A 22,161-nucleotide genomic window follows, 5' to 3' on the forward strand; every position below is an offset into this window, starting at 1 on the left:
CGGCACCGGAAAAGGGCGTGGGAACCGGCAAGTCACGCGCATGCGCGCTATCAGGGCACGCCCACTCCGCGGATTTGCAACCCTCCGAACTCTCGTGAGAGCGGTGTCTGCCTGTGGGGACCTGCTGTTGCTCTCACTTTCCATCATGGCGCTGAAGGTGGCCATGGCTGTTGGCGGCCCAGCGAAGGCAGTGCTCAGGCCGGCCCTCCTCTGCCGTCCTTGGGAGGTGAGAGGGGGGAGCGGGCCGCAGGGACAGTCGCTGCAGCGCTCGCTGGGGGTGGTTGCCCCTTGGTGGGACTGGATCTGGGGGCGGGGAGAGGGCTGTGCGCCGGAGTTGATTGGCCGCCTCCGTTGTCAATGACGTTGGTCCGGCTTCCCCTGCTTTCTGCGTCTTGTGGTGGGGGTGCTCCAGACAGGTGGGAAGAGTGGGCCTTGGCCCGAGTATCACCTCCGTAGTGCCCTTGTGGGACCCCCTCATGAGACAGTCGCGTATCTTGGCCTGCCTTGTTGTTGCCGCCTTGGGAATCCCGTTAGCTGCCAACGTTTTTCGGGTTTCTCTTCTCGTGGACTATTTTGCCACATGTCCTAGTGGAGATGGAGAAATGGACTTGCCAGTACCCCCAGCCCTCCTCATGACATTCTTATAGCCCCAGTTGTCCCCACTGCAGATGCTTGGAATAGGAAAGAGCTAGGGTTTGTGAGGCTGGTCGGGTGGGAGGCCCCTGGGGCTTTGTTAACGGAATCCTTCGTTTAGGATTCATGTCCGACTCCTCTTTCTTTACACACGTAAATGAGGATAATTTAGTCCCTGCGTGAAGCATCAGGGAGCCAGGATTGGCCTGGAGGACAAAAGTTATGATCTCTAGGCCTGGCTACCCCACTGACCCACTGCGTGGCCTTAGGCCAGGCCCCTCCTCTATCTGGGCTTCAATTTCGCCTCCGTCTCAAAGGATCTCAAAGGATCCAGCCAACTTTGACCTTCCAGAACGCTGCGACTTTGCTGACACTCCTTGTGGACACATCCCCTGCCATGCTTTCCCTCTCTGGCCCCTGGGGAAGACGGCCCTGTAACAGCATACCCTTTATGAAATTCTGTTTAAAAAGCTGACTCCTCCCACGTTGCTGATGAGAGACTTTCCAGAGGCCCTCACGATTCTGGCAGCTAGGCTCCCACAGGGTCTTGGTGAAGACATTTGTCTCCTCCCTGACCTCCTTTGTGTGTGTGTGCTTGTGTCCATGTTGGGGTGGGCATGGGGGGCTGTGAACAATTCGGGCAGTGCGTTGCCCTGAGACTGGTTGTCCTGGGTATGGGAACCTTTAGAAATGAACCCCAGAGTTTTGCTCCCACTAATGGGACCCTTGTGGGAAAACCTGTAGTCACCATTGACACTAAATCCAACAAACACGTTGAAGAGAGAAGCCTCAGTAAGCTGTGGAGTGTGGGGGCCCTTTGGTGGGAACACATATCACCCTGGACTCCTTTCTTTTCATAGCACCATTAAAGAAGGAAGGCTGAGCCTGGCCCGGTGTGGCTCAGTGGTTGAGTGTCAACCTATGAACCAGGAGGTCACGGTTCGATTCCACATGCCCAGATTGTGGGTTCGATCCCCAGTGTGGGGCGTGCAGGAGGCAGCCGATCAATGATTCTTTTTCATCATTGATATTTCTCTTTCTTGCTTCCTCTCTAAAATCAATAAAAATATATATTTTTTAAAAAAGATGAATGAGGGCGGACAGTCCACCCCTCCTACTCGAGGAATCAGCAGGAAGCCTGTGCGTATATCCCATCCTGCCGCATACCAAGCTCCTTTGATGGGCTGCTTCACTGGGCCTGGATGTGAGGCAGAACCTCCTTAACCCTGAAGGAAGGTGCCTGCATCTGTCAGAGCAAGGTTAGGGAAGTCTCTCTTCTGAGAGCCCCCTGGGTCTTTGGCCAAAGCCGAAGGAACATCTAGCATAGGACCCAGGTGAGTTAGAGGTTCAACACTGATGGTGGTGATGTGATCAAGGTGGGGGAGGGGAGTTGCACAGAAGCAGAGCCAGGCTTGGTGCAAGGGCTGGCTCACCACCACACCTGAGTTACCTGTCCAGTGTACTTCAGAGGATTGAAGGCCAGGAGGAATTACTGTCAGGAGCTGCAGGGGTCATCATTCCCCCATTGGACACCAGCCTTGACCACTGGCCCGAGGGGCTGTTGGGGTAAAGGGGCAGGTATGCTTTTGCACAGCTCTGTGTGCCTTGCTAAGGACTGAACAGCTCGCATACCTCCTGCGCAGTCCTTCAGTAGTCACATAAAGCAGGCACCTCTGTTCTGTGGGTCTCAGGCGAGTGTTTATGTTTTTCCTCTACGTCCCGCGTGGATTAGGGTTCGGGATCTGAAAGAGGAGCTGCACACAAATGAGAGAGAAAAGAGACAAGAGACAATTTGGAAATGTTGGGAAGCCAGGCGGGCAAGTCCAGAAGGACTTCCACTGATGCTCAGGCCGCTCCAACCTTTTATTTGATCTGGGGTAGCCCTAGGGTAAGGAGGTTTCAATGACACACAGATACTATCACGATTAAAGGTAGGGAGGTTGCTTCAGCTATTTACATGATTAAGGGTAGGGAGGTTGCTTCAGCTATTTACATGATTAAGGGTAGGGAGGTTGCTTCAGCTATTTACATGAATAAAGGTAGGGAGGTTGCTTCAGCTACCTTTATCTAGATTAACTGGGTGGTGCACAGTCCTGACCTTTGCTAGGGCTTCAAGGTTACTAATTTTGGGGGGTCTCTGTCTATACTCAGCTAGTGAAGACAATAAATGGACTTCGGCAGGCGAGGACAGGAAGCTGAGCAAGATTAAGCTGTTTGCTGCCGAGAGTAGTGGATGTGGATTTGAGCTGAGGTCTCCCTAGCCCCCAGAGCCCTCCATCTCTTCCTTAATCTTCTGATGTGCTCATTCATTCAGGAAATGTTTCTGTGTTCTAGCTCTGGACTAGGCATTCTGCTGGATCTTCGGGTGACAGTAGGGGACAGGACAGACTTGGCCTCCATTTTCAGGGGCTTAGGGGTTGGGGAAGGAGCAAGGCAGCGACAACCTTCTAGAACAGTGGTTTCTCAACCTGTGGGTTGCGACCCCTTTGGGGGTCGAACGACCCTTTCACAGGGGTCGCCTAAGACCATCGGAAAGCACATAGATAATTACATATTGTTTTTGTGATTAATCACTATGCTTTAATTATGTTCAACTTGTAACAATGAAATTGGGGGTCACCACAACATGAGGAACTGTATTAAAGGGTCGCGGCATTAGGAAGGTTGAGAACCACTGTTCTAGAAGATTGTGCTTGGAGGGGGAGGAATTGAGGTAGGGCTTTGGGAGGCCCAGGGTGGGGGTGGGTACCAATAGCTCAGCACCCTCAGAGCATTAGCGAAGGCTTCCTGGAGGAGGAGCAATCTAAGTGTCCTTCCACAAGGTTGTGTGAGAGCCTGTAAACAAGATGAATCCAAATACTGACAAGTACGAGAAGGAAAACAGAAATGCCCCAAGTGTGTCTGTGGCTACAGATCCAGGGGCCACATGGATCAGCAGATACCCCCAGAGCATCTTGTCCTAGCAGTTACCCCTCTCTTAACCCCTGGCTTGGGTGGGATGAGTGGCACACTTGCTTTCAGAGCTCGTGCATGTGGGTGCCTTGTGAATACTGGCCAGGAGACTCAGGTGGGGATGGTCAGCCTCTGCTTGAGCTTTCTAGCAGGAAAGCACGGCTCTTTGAGAAATGGCCACGGTGACTCTGCTGTTGACTGGAATGCTCTGCTGCTGCTCCACAGGCAAGTGGCAGGGCATCCCCAAGTGACAAGGAGAACCTTGGCTCTGCCCCTGCCACTTTGGGTTGAGGGACACCCAGGTGGAGCACAGCAGGGAGGAAAGTGTGCGGGCCTGTAGCCACCCTGCAGTGGGACCTTGGATGAGGGTTTCTTCCTCCAGGTCAATGTGGGGATTCCAGATTGGTCACTTCTCAGCACCTGTCCTATTTGGCTTGGTGGCTTTTGCTCTGGAGCTGTCAAGCATGGCACTGATGTGGCCACACATGGCTCCTCTGAGTCAGAGTTGGGGACATTTGCCATCCATGTAAGCCGTGAAGCAGTTTTGCAATCCTTTATGAAAGCCTTCCAAAAGATTGGTGTCTGTTATTCTTCTATAAATGGTTGAGCCCTACCTGGTTTCTCAGTGGTTAGAGCATCGGCCCGCAGACTGAAGGGTCGCAGGTTCAATTCCAGTCAAGGGCACGTACCTCGATTGCAGGTTCAATCCCCAGCCCTGGTCAGGGCGCATGCGGGAAGCAACCAATCGATGTGTCTCTCTCGCATCGATGTTTCTCTCTCTGCTCTCCCTGTCCCTTCCACTCTCTCTGAAAAAATCAATGGAAAAAATATCCTCAGATGAAAATTAAACACACACACACACACACACACAAATATGGTTGAATTTTTTTCTGTACGGTTGCTTTGGATTTCTGATTCTGGAGGGCCATTCCCAGCAGTGCTTGTCTCTAGAGGGGGTGCTGGGAGCTGTCTTTTTCTTCTGATCTCCATATCTCCACATTCTAGATTTTCTCCATGTTCTACTTTTGTAATAAGGAAAAAAGATCAAATGATCGTCCTGGTGGCCCTCTGTTTTGTTATAGTGATTTCCTTATTGTACCATGTTTAGTGTGCCAACTTTTCCATGTTACAGTCATTACTGAACAGTAATAATTGTCCAAAAAGGAATCAGAAACAACCTAAGAGGGGAAAGGAGACAGACTTTTTTTTCAAAACTGACCATGCAGACCTAGCTGGTTTGGCTCAGTGGATAGAGCATCAGCCTGTGGACTGGAGGGTCATGGGTTCAATTCCTGGTCAAGGGCACTTATCTTGGTTGCAGGCTCCATCCTAGCCCTGGCCAGGGCATGTGCAGGAGACAACCAATCAATGTGTCTCTGTCACATCGATGTTTCTCTCTCTCTGCCTCTTCCCCTCCCTCCCACTCTCGCTAAAAATCAATGGAAAAATATCCTCAGGTGAGGATGAACAACAACAAAAAAAGAAAAACTGACCATGCAGCTGAAGGAGGCATAAAGGATTAGGACCACCCTCCATGGTGCTTCAGCAGGCTGGTCCCTGGGAAATGGCTCTGGAGCCATTTGTCTGGGCATGTGCTGTGTGCTGTTGTTCACCGGACAGTGTACATGGGTTAAGTCGCTCTCCCATGCCAAATTGACTTTCTGGGCTCGACAACAACCACTAGCATTTGGTTTCTCTTTGCCAGGTTCTGGGTGCCAATGAGGCCCCCCGGAGGAGCATCTCAGTAAGTACTTGCCTGGGTGTGTGTGCACGTGCATAGTATGTGTATGCTTGCACGTATGTAGATTTGTGTTCATGTGTGTGTGTATGTGTAGATGTGGGCATGTGCTCCTGTGTGTGTTGTGCCTCTTTGCTTCCTCCTGTCCTTCCCTCTGAGGCATGGTCTCCAGAGGTTCCCCCATCCTCCTCCTTACCTGCGCTGTGCTAGTTAGACAGCATCCCCAGGGAAAAGACAGAGCCTTGTTCCTCCAACCTTGGCTAATCTGAGTCTTCTTCCTTCTGTCTCCCCTCTAGCAACAAACAATTGTGAGTATTCTTATCATCTGCCTATTAGATTTGGGGCTTTTAGTTGCTTTGGGGTTGACCAAAGTCCAGGTGGGGGCAGGGACTCCTTCCCCCTGCTTCCTCCTGACCCAGGAGTCCCCACAAGCAGCCCTGTCTGGGATGGGGTGGGGTGCAGTGCTAAGGTATGCCAAGCTGGCCCCTCACAATTGGCTGGCCCACCAGGTCCGTGCTGGTAGGAGGAAGGGAACTAAGGGCCTGCCTTCACCCTCCCTCTCCTTCCAGCCTCCATCTGCTAAGTATGGCGGGCGGCACACGGTGACCATGATCCCAGGGGATGGCATTGGGCCAGAGCTCATGTTGCACGTCAAGTCTGTGTTCAGTATGGAGCCCTCAGGCCCCTCCCCGTGACGTGTCCCCTTAGGGAAGGTTGTGCCTCAGGCCCAGCCTGGGGGTACCCTGACAACATTGTGCCAGTGGGGCTGTAAGCCCAGAAGCTTTACTGGCTGGGACTTTGCCCAAACAGTGCCCCAGTGGCAGGAGGGCTGTAAGCCAAGGCCTTTGATCCCGGTGCTGGCGATCCCACCAGGCCGGTCTGGGCTGGGGAAGGCAGCACCAGTTCTGCTAACTGTTGTGGAGTTCAAGCAAGTCCCCATCAGTTGTGGCTGGTGGACCCAGTCTCCTGTCAGCCAGAACCAGGTCAGGGTGGGTGGCAGCAGGCGAGAGGCCTCTGCAGCCAGGGGTCCAGGCAGGCTTCTTAGAAGAGGTGTGGAGGGGCCCAGGCCAGCTGCCCTGACCCTGTTTTGCCCCAGGCATGCATGTGTGCCAGTGGACTTTGAAGAAGTGCACGTGAGCTCCAATGCTGACGAAGAGGACATCCGCAACGCCGTCATGGCCATCCGCCGAAACCGCGTGGCCCTGAAGGGTGAGCTTGGGGGCCAGGGTGGGGTGCTGTGCGTGATTATTTAACCTCTGAGCTGATACTTGTCCCTGGGGCACCATAGCTCTGACTTCCGGGCTTTTCTGGCTAGAGGGGACCCTTGTGCTTAGAGAGTGGACGGAAGTTTCTGGGGGCCTGTCCGTGCCACAATTCTGAGATCTTAGTGGCACTAGTTTGTGTGGGTGATGGGCTGCCTCCCACCCACTTCTTCCCTCTTTTTAAAAAAATATGTGTTCATTGATTTTGAGAGAGAGAGAGGAAGGGAGAGGGATAGAGAGATAGAAACATCAATGATGAGAAACATCATCAATCGGCTGCCTCCTGCACACCCCCTACTGGGGATCATGCCCACGACCTGGGCATGCACCCTGACCAGGAATCGAACCAGTGACCTCTTGGTTTCTGGGTTGATGCTCAATCACTGAACCACACCGGCTGGGCTGACTTCTTCCCTTTTGAGGAAACCCTCTCTCTTGTGGTCAGATTTGACCCTCAGAGCCTGTCTTTATAAACCAAATGTCACAGAGATGCATTTCTCAACCTCTGCCTGCCACCTTGGCTCCAGCTGGCACAGCCGTGGATGTTACAGACACGAATTCTAGCCCTCCTGAGTTTGCCTTGGTTTGGTCCAAATTTTTAATCCATCACTGCTTGGTGTGAGGAGTGTGTGAGCAAAGGTGAACCAGAGTAGAGGCCAAGGCCCTGGCAGTTAAATGAAGGGGCTAACATGCCAGCCACAGGGTGCCCGAGGCACTCTGGGTGAAGGTAGTACAGGCAGAGTATGACTCAGAGGGGCCGGTGGGCCTTGTGGGCCCTGAGAAAGGCCTCTTCTACTTGGCACCCTCCGACTGCCTTTTCCCAGTGGCTGCTGCCCCCGCTGCTCTGGGTGCCCTCAGTCCAGCCGTGGCCAAGCCATGGTCTTTTCCAGGCAGCTCCTTCCTGCCCTGGAGGTGGGGCTTTTGTGGCACCTTGATGCAGGGCCCAGCAGTAACCTTGGCCAAGGTCACCTTGCTGGCACCAGCCTGGCCCACTAGCCTGTTAGTAAGCAGGACTGGTCACTTTCTATCCAGCCAGGTCCTGGTCTTGCCATTTTCCTCTTAGGGTCTGGAAGACCTGGTTAGCTGCTAAGCCTTGTTCGTTTATTCACTCAGTAAGTACTTACTGAGTGTCTGGTATGGGCCGGGTGCTCCTCTAGGTCCGCAGAACCCATCAGCCAAGTGAACACACACACATTCCCCTCTGCCCTCATGGGGCTCATGTAGGCAGTTACACTCTAGTTTTCTGTGAAGTCTTTCTGTTGCCGAAAGCCATCTTCTCTGGTTGGAGCTGCCTTTGGTGTGCGTCCCCTGGGTCAGGATGGGAAATATGGTGGCACAACTGAGCCTGGGGGTCCCCTCTTCAGACTGGCTGTCTTGTTTCTGTCCTGCAGGCAATATTGAAACAAACCATAACCTGCCACCATCCTACAAATCCCGCAACAACATCCTTCGGTGAGAGCCAAGTACATGTGGTGGGGGCTCCGCAAAGGTAGTAAGGACTGTGCCAGCAGAGAGTGGTGGCACTGGCCAGCTGCCTCTCTCTGTGTCCCCAGCACCAGCCTAGACCTCTATGCCAACGTCATCCACTGTAAGAGCCTGCCAGGAGTGGTGACCCGGCACAGGGACATAGATATCCTCATTGTCCGGGAAAACACAGAAGGCGAATACAGCAGCCTGGAGCACGAGGTGAGTGAGTCCCAGGCCGCCCCCGTGTCCTCTCGGGTCATGGGGAAGAGCCTGGTGAGTGTCAGCGGTAAGGAAGGCTGTGCCCAAGGAGAAGGATCGGATGGGATCCTGTGCTGGAGCAGGATCCGATAGGACCCGGGTCTCTTCTCTCCGCCCCTTTTCAGAGTGTGGCAGGAGTGGTGGAGAGCCTGAAGATCATCACCAAGACTAAGTCCCTGCGCATTGCTGAATACGCCTTCAAACTGGCCCATGAGACTGGGCGCAAGAAAGTGACAGCCGTGCACAAGGCCAACATTATGTATGCTCCCCGCCCTTGCCATGCCGCTGCCCGTTCTGCCAATTGTCCTGAAGCAGCTGAAATGAGCAGCCTGTTCTCATGGACTCGGGGCCACCTACTAAGGGGCCATGCCCTGGGTTGTTCCCTGTTGCCTATGTCCTCACTTCAGTGCACACTTGGGGGAGGTGGAGTAGGATTTTGCCGAAGGGGGACTGGCTAGAGGTTAGAACCCAGCCTTCCGTGGTCATCTGCACACCCCGTCCTTCCAGCTGACCATTGCAGTGGCCAAGCTGGTGTCCTGTGTCCCCCACAGGAAACTGGGCGATGGTCTCTTCCTCCAGTGCTGCAAGGAGGTGGCAGCCCGCTACCCCCAGATCACCTTTGAGAATATGATTGTGGACAATACCACCATGCAGGTAATTGACCACTGGGCTCTGAGGCCGTCTGCTCTAGGCCCCCTGGGCTTCTCATGCTTAAGGTTCTGTCTGCCCCCTCCATGCCCTGCAGCTGGTGTCCCGGCCCCAGCAGTTCGATGTCATGGTGATGCCCAATCTCTACGGGAACATTGTCAACAACGTCTGCGCAGGGCTGGTCGGGGGCCCTGGCCTTGTGGCTGGAGCCAACTATGGCCATGTGTACGCTGTGTTTGAGACGGTGAGTGCTGCCGGTGGTGCCAGGGCTACTGGCCTTTTTGAGTCATAGCTCATATACCATCCACTTCACCCATTGAGAGTATACAATTCAGTGGTTTTTAGAATATTCACAGTTTACCACTATCTAATTCCAGAACATTTTAAAAAATATGTTTTTATTCATTTTAGAGAGAGAGGAAGGGAGGAGAGAGAGAGATAGAAACAATGATGAGAAACACCACATCCATTGGCTCCTTCCTCCATGCCCTGAATTGGGGATCGAGCCCGCAACTCCAGGCATGTGCCCTGACTGAGAATCAAACTGGAGACCTCTTGGTTCATAGGTCGATGCTCAGCCACTGGGCCACACCAGCTGGGCTAATTCCAGAACATTTTTATCACCCCAAAAAGAAACCCCATACTTGTCAGCTGTTGCTTTCCAACCCCCCCATCCCTGCCACTGGCAACAACTGATCTGATTTCTATCTCAAGGATTTGCCTGTTCTAGACATTTTCTATAAATGGAATCATACAATATGTGGCCTTTTATGAATGGTTTCTTTCCTTTAGCATAATATTTTCAAGTTTGATCTATGTTGTAGACCAGGGGTCCTCAAACTACAGCCCGCGGGCCACATGCGGCCCGCCGGAAACGTTTATCCCGCCCGCTGGGTGTTTTTGCTGCCGCTGCCTGTTGCTTAGCAGCCGACTAGTTTTTTTTTAAACTATAGTCCGGCCCTCCAACGGTCTGAGGGACAGTGAACTGGCCCCCTGTTTAAAAAGTTTGAGGACCCCTGTTGTAGACTGTCAGTATTTTATTCCTTTTTATGGCTCAATAATAGTTCAATATATAGATAAACCACATTTTATTGATCCATTTGTTGGTTTCCTTTTAAAAAATATATATTTATTTCAGAGAGGAAGGGAGAATGAGAGAGAGATAGAAAGATCAATGATGAGAATCACTGACCGGCTGCCTCCCACACCCCCCCCCCCCCACCCCCCCCCCCGGGGATCAAGCCCGCAACCCAGGCATGTGCCCCTGGCTGGAATTGAACCTGGGACTCTTCAGTCCGCAGGCTAACGCTCTATCCACTGAGCCAAGCTGGCTAGGGCGGTTTCCTTTTTTTTTTAAGTTGAGATAAAATTCGCATAACATAGTGGAACCATTTTAAAGTAAATAATTCAGGGCTATTAAGTACACTCACAATGTTGTACATCACTTCTGTCTAGTTCCAGAACATTTCCATCACCCCAAAAGGAGACCCTGTCCCCATTAGCAGGCACTCCTCATTCCCCGGCCCGGCCCCTGGCACCCACTGATCTGCTTTCTGCCTCTATGGATTTGCCTGTCTGGATACTTCCCACGAATGGAAGCATACTCCCTACCGTCTCACATTTGCTACCCCCTTTGTCATCTTGGCTCTTCCAGGCTACAAGGAACACAGGCAAGAGTATTGCCAATAAGAATATTGCCAACCCCACGGCTACGCTGCTGGCAAGTTGCATGATGCTCGACCACCTAAAGTAAGTGGCTTCTCCATGCCCAGCCTCAGCCTCCCAACCGGCCCCTTAGGTCCTGAGGACTGAAGGCTGCTCTCCCTCTTTAGGCTCCACTCCTACGCCACCACCATCCGCAAGGCTGTCTTGGCATCCATGGACAATGAAAACGTGAGGCTCCCCTTTTCCCCTCCCCTGCGTACCCCCACCCCAAAACCCTTCCTCTAGCTTGGGTTGAGCTGGTGTGATGCCTGAGGGGCTGGGGGTGGTGACTGGCACTTCCTGCTGCCCCCAAGTGGAGGGTGGCACCAGGTAGGGTAAGGCTTGTGGGCCTTAGCTGGTACCACTACCTTGTCCCGCAGATGCACACCCCAGACATTGGGGGCCAGGGCACTACGTCGCAAGCCATCCAGGACATCATCCGCCATATCCGCATCATCAACGGCCGGGCTGTGGAGGCCTAGGCTGTCCCCCTCCCAACCCCAGCACCCCGGCTGGCTTGTACGGCAGACCCAGAATAAACTGGCTTCTGCCCTAGCCCTCGGCCTTGTGCTTCTGTCACTCCAGGACACTGGTGCTTCAATTCACACTTTATTAAGAAAAGAAACACGCACACTTCGCACTCAGGGCCCTCTGGGAGGGTCAGGGGCAGAACACATTCTCAAAGGTGGGCCTGGCCCCAGCATGTCTGCTCTGCCATGGGGGATTGTGAGAGCTTGTGCCCTTGGGGTAGGCGAGGGCGGCTCTAGTAGGGAGGCAGGAGTTGTCTCACTTTCCCTAAAGGCACTGACAAGTGAGGGTTGGGGCAGGAGCTGGCGGGGTCTAGGGATTGAGCCATGGGTGCTGGAGGCAGTCGGCTGCGCTGGCCCGCTTTTCGGGGATGTACTCCATCATGGGCAGCAGGAAGGCACTGAACTGCGTGGCCTGCTCCAGCGGCCACTCGTACTTCTCCATGAGCACCTCATACAGGCCCCAGCGCTTGAGGTTGTGGATGTGCCGCAGCTCTCCTGGGGCGGGCGCGGGACTCAGGTCAGGCTCTGCCAGCATAGCCTTTGTTCTGGGGCCTGTCTCCCCTCTTTCAGAACCCAAGGTTCCAGCCCCCTCTCCCCCCCAGACCCAGGTAGCTTGAGCCTGTGGGGCCCCACCTCTCCGGTTGAAGAACTCCCGGGAGTAGCGGCCGGAGAGGGCGAAGGCCGGGGGGATGTCTCCCAGGAGCTCCACGATGTGGGCGATGTGGTCTGTGGACAGAGATGAGGTTGGAAGGCAGCCGCGAGGCCCCAAGGCCCCGAGGCCAAGCCCAGGCATGCCTCCCCTACCCTCATCACGACTGTAGTCTTCTCCAGAGTGGGGCTCGAACAAGTAGTCGCCGGTGGCTAGCTCAAAGGCCTGGAAGGGGGAGAGGTTGAGGCTGCTGGCCGGCAGGCTGGCCCCTGGTGGGGACAGCCCAGGCCTACCATGCACGCTGTGCTCCAGATGTCGGCTGGGGGCCCATACTCGGCACCAATCAACACCTCCAGGGCCCGGTACTGCCGCGTCTGTATGTCCTCAGTGAAGTGCTTGTGCTGGAGGCAAAGGGAGCCCTGGGGAGGAGCTGGGGCCACAGCTGGCCTGTCCCCACCGGCCTCCCACTCATCTCCCACCTCTGGGCCACGCACCCAAGGAGCTCAGTGGGGCTCTGTGAGCCTCAGGGTTCCCAAAGGTCCCCGGAGGAACTGGCCGGATGATCTGAGGCAGAGGCCAGCCCTTCCCAGTGGCTCCCACCCCTTGCCATGGGCCCAGTTCTGCCTGGGTGGGACTATAGGCTCTGCCCTGGGTCTGTCGTGCCAGGCAGACCGTGGGGTCTAGTCAAGTATGCTGCTGGGTGAGCCCTTGCTGAACAAATGATCAAGTGCCCCACAGGCCCGAGTCGGGGCTCCCCGGAAGTGGGTCTGTCCCTCTTCCCTCACGGCAGGGCACCCAGCTCTGCTCTCCAAGGCACATTCATACCACCCAGCAGGCGTTGCCCAGGTCTGCGATCTTGATCTTGATCTTGTCTGCATTTTGAGGTTCCAGGGGGTTCACCAGGAGGTTCGAGGCACCAAATGGTGCTGAGGAAGGAAGAGGAGAGAGAGGCTGAGCTGACCTGGCCCTGCCCACCCTACCTGCTCACCACCCCGCTGACCCTGCCCGGCTTACTGCTAGGTGACAGGAGACCCCCAGTCTCCCGCTGATTGGATGAGCCTGAGAGGATGGAGCACGAGGCAGGAGAGAAAAGGGAGCCGGAGAAGCCTGACGTCTGGGAGCCTGGGCTGAGGCTGCGGTTGCCACCTGGGGCCGGGGAGGAGGAAGCTGGGGAGGGGCCGGTCCTGGCCCCCCCAGGGTGGCAGCCAGAAGAAGACGTGGAGCCGCTGCCCCCCTCTAGTCTTGAGCCAGAGTCTGGGGACATGGGCAGAGGTGGTATGAGAGCCGAAGACCTGGCGGCCATGCTTGGCAGCCCCCGGGCCCCTCCAGTGCCTTCAGCTCCTCACCCTCAGCTTGGGCGGCTGCCTCCAAGGCCTCCAGCCTCTGCAGGTCACGCAGCCGCTCCTCCAGCAGCCACTTCTGCTGTTTCCTTTTGCGCCTCATCTTCTTTTTCTTGTTTTTCGACAGCTTACCCGGCTGCCGTTAGAGCCAGGGTCACCCCAGGGTTCCTGTCCCCTGTCCCTTGACCAGCCCAGACCTCTGTCTGTGGCTCACACACACCATAGGGGACAAGACCTTCCAGCCCCCGGGCTTCTGAGGACATTAGAACATGGCACAACTCCCCTCCAGCCCACCCCTTGGTACCAGCCTCTTGCCCATCTCTGCCTTCCCTCCTCAAAGCTCAAGGTTGAGGAGGAGCTGATGGGCTTGCCTCTGACTGGGTTCCTGCCTCCCCTGGGGGCAGCCTTGGCCCGTCCTGGCCCAAGATGTGGGGTATTTCCCTTGAGCACAGTGGCAAGCAGTTTGGGACACATGACCCACCCTGTGTATCACCCTCATCCGAGCCAACAGCCTTTGGGAAATGCCACTGCAGGAGTACTGGGGAGGGTGGGGAGGCTGAGGAGACAAGCTTTGAGGACTTGGGGAGATGCACAGGAAAAGGGGTGCCCCAACTTACCGTGACCTCCTGGGGGGCATTGCTCACTGTGGGGTAGGAGGGGCACAGGGGTGGGGGAGAAAGGAACAGAGACTCAATCAGGGGTGAGGCCCACAGGCCCAGCCCCAGCCCCACACAGGCTCGTACCTGTAGAGCGGGATGGGGGCGGTGCCCCTGATTGCTGCCACTCTGTGGCCTCAGCAGCCAGGCGCCTGATGTAGGTGTCACCCACACACAGCAGGATGTTCTCCGGCTTGATGTCTGTGTGGATGATCTTGCACTTGGTATGGAGGTAGTCCAGGCCATGCAGCACCTGGGGGGAGCCACTCCTGAGCGCCACCAGCCCTGCCCAGGCTGCCCAGTGCTGTTCACACGGGGCCCCGGATGCCCACCTGTCTCACAATGCTCTTCACGCAGGGCACGGGCAGGCCCTGGTAGTTGGACTTGATGATCCACTTGAGGAGCTGGTGGCCCAGGACCTCCAGCACCATGCACACATCTGGGACTGGGAGTGAAGGATAGCTGGTGGGCACACAGCTGGATCACAGGCCCCACACACCCTCAGCTGGGATGGGGGAGCAATGAGGTTCAGGCAGTGCAGAGCCGGGCCTGGGTGGTCCTGGTGATCACCGCTGTCCCGTGTCATAGTGTCCCTAGGATGTGCCAGTTGGGATGGTACATTCTGTGGTCATTCTAGAGAGAGGGCACTTGAGCAGACACAGGCCTCTCAGACCAGCCCCCCTCCTGTGCCCAGGTGTGCCACAGAGGCAGCCCCTGCTATTTGGAGATAACTCAGCCACCTGGGTACCCACTCCCCCACCTGAAAAAGTAGTGAGGGTATTTAGAAGACAAGTGTCCCTGGAAGGCATAACCCCCCATTGTGCAGATTTGCAAACTGAGGCCCTTGTAGCTGGGAAGGCACAAGCTGGCCCCGGGCACTGCCACAGTGCTTTGCTCAGCCTAGAAAGGATACGGACTCCATTAACCCCTGAGATCCTGAAGTCATCAATGAGCTGGACAATGGTCTCTCTTTTGGGGTCACTGGGGTCACTGTCTCGGACCTGGAGCAAAAACCAAGCAGCCATGAACGGCTCCAACCTGCCCCTCGCCAGTTGCTCCCAGCAGCAGCGGCCCCTCTCCCATTCCCACTAGGCTGCTGGCCCCTCCCTCGACAGTCCTTCCATGAGGGTAGAGCCAGCTGGAGCCTGCCCCTCTGGGAGTCCCGCCCTGCCCCAGGAGACCCGGCAGGCCTCGCACCCACATTGCCAGGTCCTGGGCAGCTCACGGGGAGCTGGGAGCTGGTAGGGGAGGTGTCTCACACATTTCAGGAGCTTGATCTCATCCACAGCTGTCTCCGTGTAATGCCCTGCGCTCTTCACCACTTTCAGGGCCACAAAGCGCTTGCGCCTGCAACGCCGAGACCCGCATTGGCTGCCAGCCCCAGGCAGACGCATGGGAACATCATGGTGGCCCCAACCAAGCCCAGAGGCAGGATCCCAGCTGGCACTGGGACCCAGGGGGCAAAGGGGACACTCACTGGATGTCCCAGCAGAGCCAGACGGTAGAGAAGTGGCCCCAGCCCAGCTTGCGCACCACGTGGTACCGCCCATTGAACAGATCACCGATCTTCACAGGGTAGTAGCCACCTGGGGAAAGGAGCCGACAGAGCTTTGGAGGCGGGGGGGGGGGGGGGGGGGGCCGGGGGGCCGGAAAAAAGGCCCCACCCCTTTGGGCCCCTGGCTCATGTGGGCTGGTGCCAGCACCCTCTTTCTCCTGGGTTGTCCTGCCCCCTACGGCAGCCCCTGGCTGCCTGTGCCCCAGGCCAGGCCTCACCCTTGCAGTAGTCCTTGGGGTCCTCCTGCTCCTCGTCATCCGAGCCCAACAGCCCCTGCAGCATCCGAGGCGCGGGCGCAGCGGGTGCTAGGTCAGAGCCCGAGGACTCGGGCCCGCAGGAGGCCTGTGAGCTGCAAGTGGGGCAGGCGAGCAGTGAGCACATGAGGCGAGGCGCCACGGCCACCCCGCCCCCCCTCAGGCGCCGCCCGGGCTGATCCCTACCTGCTGCTACTGCTGCCGACACTGTCCCCGCCGCCGCCGCCTGTGCTGGCGCTCATCCCGGCCCTAAGGCCTGCAGCTCTGGCGCCCCGAGCTGCTGCTCCTGTGGGGCCGGTCTCGGCCTGCGAATTTATAGCCTCGGCCGCTGATCTCACCCGCCTTTATAAATAGCCTCCCAGCTGCTCAGCTGTGGGCAAGGTATGCAGCGGGGAGGGGGCAGTGCAGCAGCCAGAGAGAGCCCGGCCCCCAGGCTAAGCCCCCCTGCTGCTGCCTCAGGGCTGGCACAGGGGCCATCTCGGGAACAGGGTGTGACCCAGCCTCCATACTGAGCAGCCCCACAGAGACCTCAGGACCAAGGGGGTTACCCATGAGGGGACATGAACGACCGGATTCCAGGCTGAGTTCTTGAATTCCAGAGCCAGCTGAGGGGAGCAGCCAGGCAAGGGCTCCATGGAAATGGCGAGCTAGTCCTCAGGCCAAGAACAGCCCCTACTCCCCACCCCCTCACCCCACCCCCATGCCTAGCACCATTGACCCTTTGGGGACATTCTCTGGCTTTCCACTTGGCCCTGTGGGAGCCTTCCCAGAGGCGATCCCTCATATTCCCATGGGCATCACATTCCCTGCCCACTCCCAGGCGGGTTCCCACTTTTCCTGTGTCTCATTGACCCCTAAGACAGGTGGGAGCCCCGTGTCCTCCTTTTCCTGAATGTGGGTCACTGGGGGCCCTGGCGTGGCAAGAGTCAGGGGCATGAGCTGAAGGCAACTGGTTCCTCCCACCCGAGGTGCTGGCCGAATGGAAGCCTGGGAACCTGTCCAGCCAGGCCTCTGGCACCGAGACCCTGTACAGTCTCCTTCCGTCTCTGTTTCAGGCCTGCCATTCCCGGCCCCGCTCATTGTCTCCACCCACATGTGCCATGTGCCCGAGTGGGAGGCACAGGGAACTGTCCACACTGGCCCTGCCCTCAGGGGTCCTTCTCTAGTGGGGAGCAAAAAGCCCACGGCTCTAGTGGGCTGGTGACAAAGGGATGTCCAGGTCAGAGGCAGATCTTGTGACCTTGGAGCTGCATCCAAGGGGACCAAGAAGAATCGGGTCCTCAGAAAGGGAGTGGAAGGGTAAGTCTCCAGGGTGACAAAGGGCCTGGTTGGGGTAAGGCTGGCAAAAGGATGGGCTGGAAACCTCCTGGGCTGGCGACCTCCATGGCTGGCCTGGCCAGAGTGGCTGGGGTCGGGGAGAGGAGGGGAGGCCTTGGGTGGCCAATTATGGGTTTCTGGCAGACTGATGGGCACTTTTGCTCTTTTGAAAGATCACTCTGGCTGCTCCCAGGATGGAATGGAGGGGGCAAGAGTGGAGCCAGCCTGGCCAGCATGGCTCAGTGGTTGAGCATCAACCTATAAACCAGGAGGTCACGGTTCGATTCCTGGTCAGGGCATATGCCTGGGTTGCCAGCTCAACCCCTGGTGTGGGTGTGCAGGAGGCAGCTGGTCAATGATTCTTTCTCTTCATTGATGTTTCTATCTCTCCCTTCCTCTCTGAAATCAATTGTACACACACACACACACACACACACACACACACACACACTAGAGGCCCGGTGCATGAAATTTGTGCGGGGGGGGGGGGGTAGGGGAAGGGTTTGGGTCCCTCAGCCCGGCCTGCACCCTCTCACAATCCAGGACCCCTCGGGGGATGTCTGACTGCTGGCAGTTGGACATCCTTCTTACAATCCGGGACTGCTGGCTCCTAACCGCTCGCCTGCCTGCCTGATCGCCCCTAACCACTTGCCTGCCTGCCTGATTGCCCCTAACCGCCTCTGCCTCAGCCCCTGCCACAGCAGCTTGGTCCAGAAGGACATCCAGAATGATGTCCAGAAGATTGTTCAGCTGTCTGGTCTAATTAGCATATAATGCTTTTATTATCATAGATATACTAGAGGCCCAGTGCTGCCAGCTGCCAACAGGGCCTCCCTCCCTTCCTCCGGCCAGCCCTGCCCCCTGGGTTGAATTCCCAGATGGACCTCCAGGTCAAGGGGACAAATTGCATACTATTGATTTTAATATATTAGGGCAAATATATATAATATATATATATTTAAAATAGGCTATATATATTTATTTTATATATTTATTTATCCCCCCCCCCCCCCCCAACAATATATATTTTTTTAAAGGTGAAGCCGGGAGGCCAGCTGGGGACTGTTGAGGACTCAGAATGAAATGGGGGCTTAGCAATGACTATGGTTAGCCCAGGATGGGAGACACTTGATCCTGTGTCCCTGTGCCAGGAAAGAGCAGTAGGGTGGGGTGGGCATAGATGGGGGGTAGGGGGCAGGGGCACTTTTCCTACAGGGAGCAGTAGAGGCGAAGGGAGGGAGGAGAGCAAGGCCTGGGGATGCCCATGACCCCTCTTTTCCTCAGGCAACAGAAGTCACAGCCATGGCACCGAGGAGAGGGCTATGTAGGCTCCAGAGGAAGGAAGGGGCTGGGACTGGGCTTTTCCTAAAAAGACTTTATTTCCAGATGCAACTTTCCAGCAAGCAAATAAATATAATGAGGAGGCGGGGGAAGGATTGCTATAAATTAGAAAAAAAGCCTGGGGCAGGGAGGAAGGGTGGGGGAGGAGAGGTTGCAGGGACCCCCCCCCCCCACTCTCTGCAGCCCCTCTTCTGCTTGGTCCAGGAGTCATAAGGCACTGTGGTGGTGGGTCCTGCTGGCTTCCCTCCAAGCTGATGGGCCTCAGGCACCCACTGTGGCCTGAGCTCACAGGTCAGTCACCTTGTTCTCCACCAGGGCAGCGATCTGCTGCAGGCGGCAGGCCAGCTGCATCTTCTGGCCCACAGGGTCCCCCTCCAGGGCATTGATGATCTGCCAGGGCAGAGGAGGGCACCCCGCATGAGCCCCCAGCGCTCTGCCCACTGACCCAGTGCTACCCAGCCCTGCTTGTATCTCAGCAGGGCTGCCCTGGGCCTCCCTGGGGGAATCTAAACAGAAACCAGCCTGGGCAGCGTGGCTCAGTGGTTGAGCGTCAACCTATGAACCAGGAGGTCATGGTTCGATTCCCGGTCAGGGCATATGCTCGGGTTGCGGGCTCCATCCCCAGTGTGGGGGTGTGTAGGAGGCAGCCGATCCATGATTCTCTCTCATCATTGATGTTTCTATCTCTCTCTCTGAAATCAATAAAAATATATTAAAAATAAATAAATAAACAAACAAACAGAATCCAAGCCCCTTCCAACCTGGGCCCTTCCTCCTCATCTGCCTGCGGGGGTGGGGCTGGACACCTCCTCCACCCCCAGGGGAGTGCCCCTCCCCCCTAGAGCACCCTGACCTCACTTGTTCATAATACCTGTGGATGTGGTATAGAGTTCTGCAAGGCTTCCAGACAGTGGGGAGCAGAGGTGTAGTTCTGGGGGCAGCACATTGGGGAGGGTGTGAGTCCCCAGCCTGGGCCTCCAGCCCAAGCCTCCCCCTACACCCTGTCCCCCAACCGTGGAGAGGTGCGTCCCTGGGCCATGCCTCACCCCCGAGAGCTCGGCCAGAGCTGAATTCATCTCCTGGTAGCTTGCCGGAGAGCTCTGGCGAATGTCAGAGTAGTATCTGGAGGAGGGGACACAGTTAGGGGCAGGCAGCCTCCACCCCCAGCCGTGCACCATGACACCTACCTCTCCACCATCTGCTTGTAGCGAGGGATCTCCCGGGCGTAGAGCAGTTTGTTCACCGGGGAATCCTGCTCCAGATTGGAGGGGGGGGGGTGTGAGTGGGGAGGTGGGGGAACTCTGGCCCTGTCACCCTGACCACGCCACCAGTGCCCCTCCCCCTGGCCCCCACTATGCGCCATCCCTCCCAGCCCCACCCAGGGCTCTGCACCCACCCGCCATGGCTGGCTCTGCTCTCACCCGGCCCACTTTGTGCTCTGAGACTGTACAGGAGTCGATGAAGGTCTGGGCGATGACGGCAAGAATGGCATCCACATTGTCTGACACCCGTACGTCAAAGATGAGCTGTGGATTCTTCAGCGTGTTCACCCAGAATCGTAGCAGCAGGCTGGAGACACAGGCCGGCCGTGGGTGTGAGGCGTGGCTAGCCCCGCACACCTCACCAGCCTGGGCCCGGCCCTGGGCTCCCTGGGGAGCGGTCCCGTGAGTCCACGCTGGGGGTGGCCAGAAATCGAGCCGCATGCCTCCAAGCCTGGCTTCCTGTTAGGTCCCACTGCCTTCATCATGGCGATGTCCTTGTCCCTCTGGGATGCCATGTCCCATCTGCACGGGATGGGGGGCAGATACCTGTTAGTCTTCCAGATGTGCAGGGTCTCTGGGTCCTCGATGCCATGCTTCTCTGCCAGCTCATCCAGGAAGTCGAACAGGTACTTGACAGCGATGGGTACGGGCCGGTTCACGCTCAGGATGGCCTGGAAGGTGTCATCCACGAACTTCTGCAGTGTGCCCTGGAAGGCAGGGGAGCAGGCTCCATCAGTGGGCGTGGGGCCGCCCCTCAGGAGCATGCGTGCTCCCCACCTCAGTCAGGGGCCCCTGGGTGAGCCTTCCTGACACTTGGCTCCCCCGGGGCCCAGCTCCCAGCTTCACTGACCTTCATGGAGAGCAGGCGGGTGAGGTAGATTTCCGGGATGGCTTTGGCCCGTGCCCGCTCCCGCTCCCGCTCCCGCAGGCTGCTGCGCCGAACCTTGTTCCCATCTGGCTCCTCAGTGCCTTTCACCAGGTGCCAGAGGCGGACCCCACCTTCCTCGCCGTCCTCCAGCATGGGGGTGTCTGGGGACGCATGTGCCAGCCTCGGTCCTATGCCCTGCTGCCCACCCCACCCCACTTGGCAAGGTGGTAGAGGCTGGGAGGAGCCCATGGAAACAGCGGGTAATGATGTGGAAAGGAGGGTGGCCGCCCAGGGGCTTGTTCAGCCCGACACCCCATAGCCCTGGAGCTCCCTGACCGGGACACACCGCTGCCCTCATCTGCCCCAGGCCCTTTGCTCAGCCTGGAGCTTTGGCTGGCCCGCTGGCAAGGGGTGGGGAGCCCCAGGTGACAGCATGGCCGGGACTCCTGCCTGGCCGCCTCAAGCTCCCAGGGACAGATGTGCACGTCTGGGTTTCGGGACTCACTCTCCCCGGAGGAGCAGCTCTGGGCCAGGCTCTGGGAGACGGCGCCTCCATTGTGCAGCTGGGGGATGAGCCTCACTGTGGCCCCATCTGGGACCTGGACGGGAGGGGAGCAGAGGCTGGGCTTCTTCTCTGGCCGATCCAGAGGCAGGAGGCCTGCTCCCCAGCCTGTGCCCACCCCGAACCTTGTAGTGCTGGAGGGTGTTGAGTCTCTTCCAGTGATTCTGGGTCACTGAGGTCAGGTCCTCATCCGACAGGGTTAGGTGACCAGCCAGGCCCGAGCGCCACTCTGGGGGGACCCAGGGAAGCCAATTAGCCTGCAGCCCGTCCCCCAAGTCTGCCATTCAGGGCAAGGCAGAGCTGAGCCTCTACGGGTGCCCCAGGAGGGGAGGGCGGTCGGGCTCTCTCACCGAGGTCTAGGGTGTGCACGGAGGGCCTCTGGGAGAACGGGGTGCCCTTGTAGACTTGCTCCAACACCTTCTCCTTGACCTGCGTGATGGTGTCTGTGTCGAGCACCCGGGCTGGCACGTGCTGCGCTGAGCTGCTCCCTGAGGCCCCACCGGCCCCAGGGCCCACCAGCACCATCAATGTTAGGGGCCGGAAGTCCATGTCCTCCCGAAGCAGGCGACTGTCATTCAGGGTCCTTTTAGCCTTGCCTGTCACGGCGTCCACAGGACCCTTATCCACCTGGTACTGGATGGCCCGCAGGAGCATATACAGCGGCTCACCAGCCACCTCCTGCAACCGTTCGGACGGGCCAGCATCAGTGGGCTGTGGGAAGTGCAGAGGGCTTGGGGGTGGGGAGGGGCAGCCAGCTGCACAGAGTGAGGGCGGATCATGACAGCTGGCCTCTGCCTCACATCCAGCCCTGGCAGGGGCGGGGGGGAGAGTTCAAAGCCCTTCCCTTTCCATCCCCCCATTGGGCCCGGAGGGAATTTGGGTGCAGGTTAATGAGGCGACAGTCCCTCAATGGAGCAAGGGGAGAAGGTACGGTCCAGGGCGCCCCTCACCCTCAGGAAGGAGTAGAGACAGATGGACAGCCAGTTAGTGAGCAGCTTCTCCACCATGGTCTCCGTCCTGCGGGGAGCAGGCCTCGGGTTAGAGACGGTGCTGCAGGGCCATGTCCCTGGGCTCAGGCGGCACCGGAGGCAACGCAAAGCTTTTCCACCTGTCACCCTCTGTGTCGGTCTCCTTCCCTACCAGTGGCTTAGGTCCTAGCCAGCTC

General features: G+C 57.3%; 3 protein-coding genes across 6 annotated transcripts in view; 1 reads left to right on the top strand and 2 right to left on the bottom strand.

The window, feature by feature from the left end:
• Positions 1 to 50: 50 nt before the first annotated feature.
• IDH3G (isocitrate dehydrogenase 3 (NAD(+)) gamma) lies at positions 51 to 11,217 on the top strand. 4 transcript variants are annotated; one of them, XM_023753011.1, is made up of 13 exons: positions 51 to 226; positions 5,291 to 5,329; positions 5,620 to 5,631; positions 5,893 to 5,990; positions 6,420 to 6,532; positions 7,977 to 8,037; positions 8,139 to 8,271; positions 8,436 to 8,569; positions 8,862 to 8,964; positions 9,056 to 9,202; positions 10,613 to 10,707; positions 10,791 to 10,851; positions 11,043 to 11,217. In XM_023753011.1, the coding sequence occupies exons 1-13, from the start codon at positions 146 to 148 to the stop codon at positions 11,142 to 11,144; spliced, it is 1,179 nt and encodes a 392-aa protein (XP_023608779.1). In that variant the 5' UTR covers positions 51 to 145; the 3' UTR covers positions 11,145 to 11,217. The 4 variants fall into 4 exon arrangements, with proteins under 4 accessions (XP_023608779.1, XP_023608778.1, XP_023608780.1 ...); XM_023753010.1 differs by having other exon boundaries at positions 5,893 to 5,987; positions 6,417 to 6,532; XM_023753012.1 differs by lacking the exon at positions 5,620 to 5,631 and having other exon boundaries at positions 53 to 226; positions 5,893 to 5,987; positions 6,417 to 6,532.
• Positions 11,218 to 11,244: 27 nt separating this feature from the next.
• On the bottom strand, positions 11,245 to 15,978 carry SRPK3 (SRSF protein kinase 3). Its single transcript, XM_006087692.3, has 15 exons — positions 15,833 to 15,978; positions 15,611 to 15,741; positions 15,315 to 15,423; positions 15,097 to 15,184; positions 14,751 to 14,838; positions 14,170 to 14,276; positions 13,925 to 14,090; positions 13,799 to 13,824; positions 13,188 to 13,317; positions 12,856 to 13,095; positions 12,667 to 12,767; positions 12,135 to 12,242; positions 11,997 to 12,066; positions 11,826 to 11,918; positions 11,245 to 11,687 (listed from the first exon to the last, which is right to left on the bottom strand). The coding sequence occupies exons 1-15, from the start codon at positions 15,886 to 15,888 to the stop codon at positions 11,503 to 11,505; spliced, it is 1,698 nt and encodes a 565-aa protein (XP_006087754.1). The 5' UTR covers positions 15,889 to 15,978; the 3' UTR covers positions 11,245 to 11,502.
• Positions 15,979 to 18,323: 2,345 nt separating this feature from the next.
• The window catches only part of PLXNB3 (plexin B3), a 16,731-nt gene continuing 12,893 nt past the window's right edge, over positions 18,324 to 22,161 (bottom strand). Inside the window, 12 exon segments of the mRNA XM_023752983.1 lie at positions 18,324 to 18,694; positions 19,163 to 19,192; positions 19,194 to 19,235; positions 19,351 to 19,426; positions 19,492 to 19,556; positions 19,726 to 19,873; positions 20,113 to 20,273; positions 20,417 to 20,595; positions 20,940 to 21,033; positions 21,122 to 21,225; positions 21,347 to 21,674; positions 21,947 to 22,132. Coding sequence (XP_023608751.1) covers positions 18,590 to 18,694; positions 19,163 to 19,192; positions 19,194 to 19,235; positions 19,351 to 19,426; positions 19,492 to 19,556; positions 19,726 to 19,873; positions 20,113 to 20,273; positions 20,417 to 20,595; positions 20,940 to 21,033; positions 21,122 to 21,225; positions 21,347 to 21,674; positions 21,947 to 22,132 — 1,518 coding nt within the window. The 3' untranslated portion in view covers positions 18,324 to 18,589.

This window comes from Myotis lucifugus, unplaced genomic scaffold (assembly GCF_000147115.1).
Source record: "Myotis lucifugus unplaced genomic scaffold, Myoluc2.0 scaffold_40, whole genome shotgun sequence".
NCBI classification, from domain to species: domain Eukaryota; kingdom Metazoa; phylum Chordata; class Mammalia; order Chiroptera; family Vespertilionidae; genus Myotis; species Myotis lucifugus.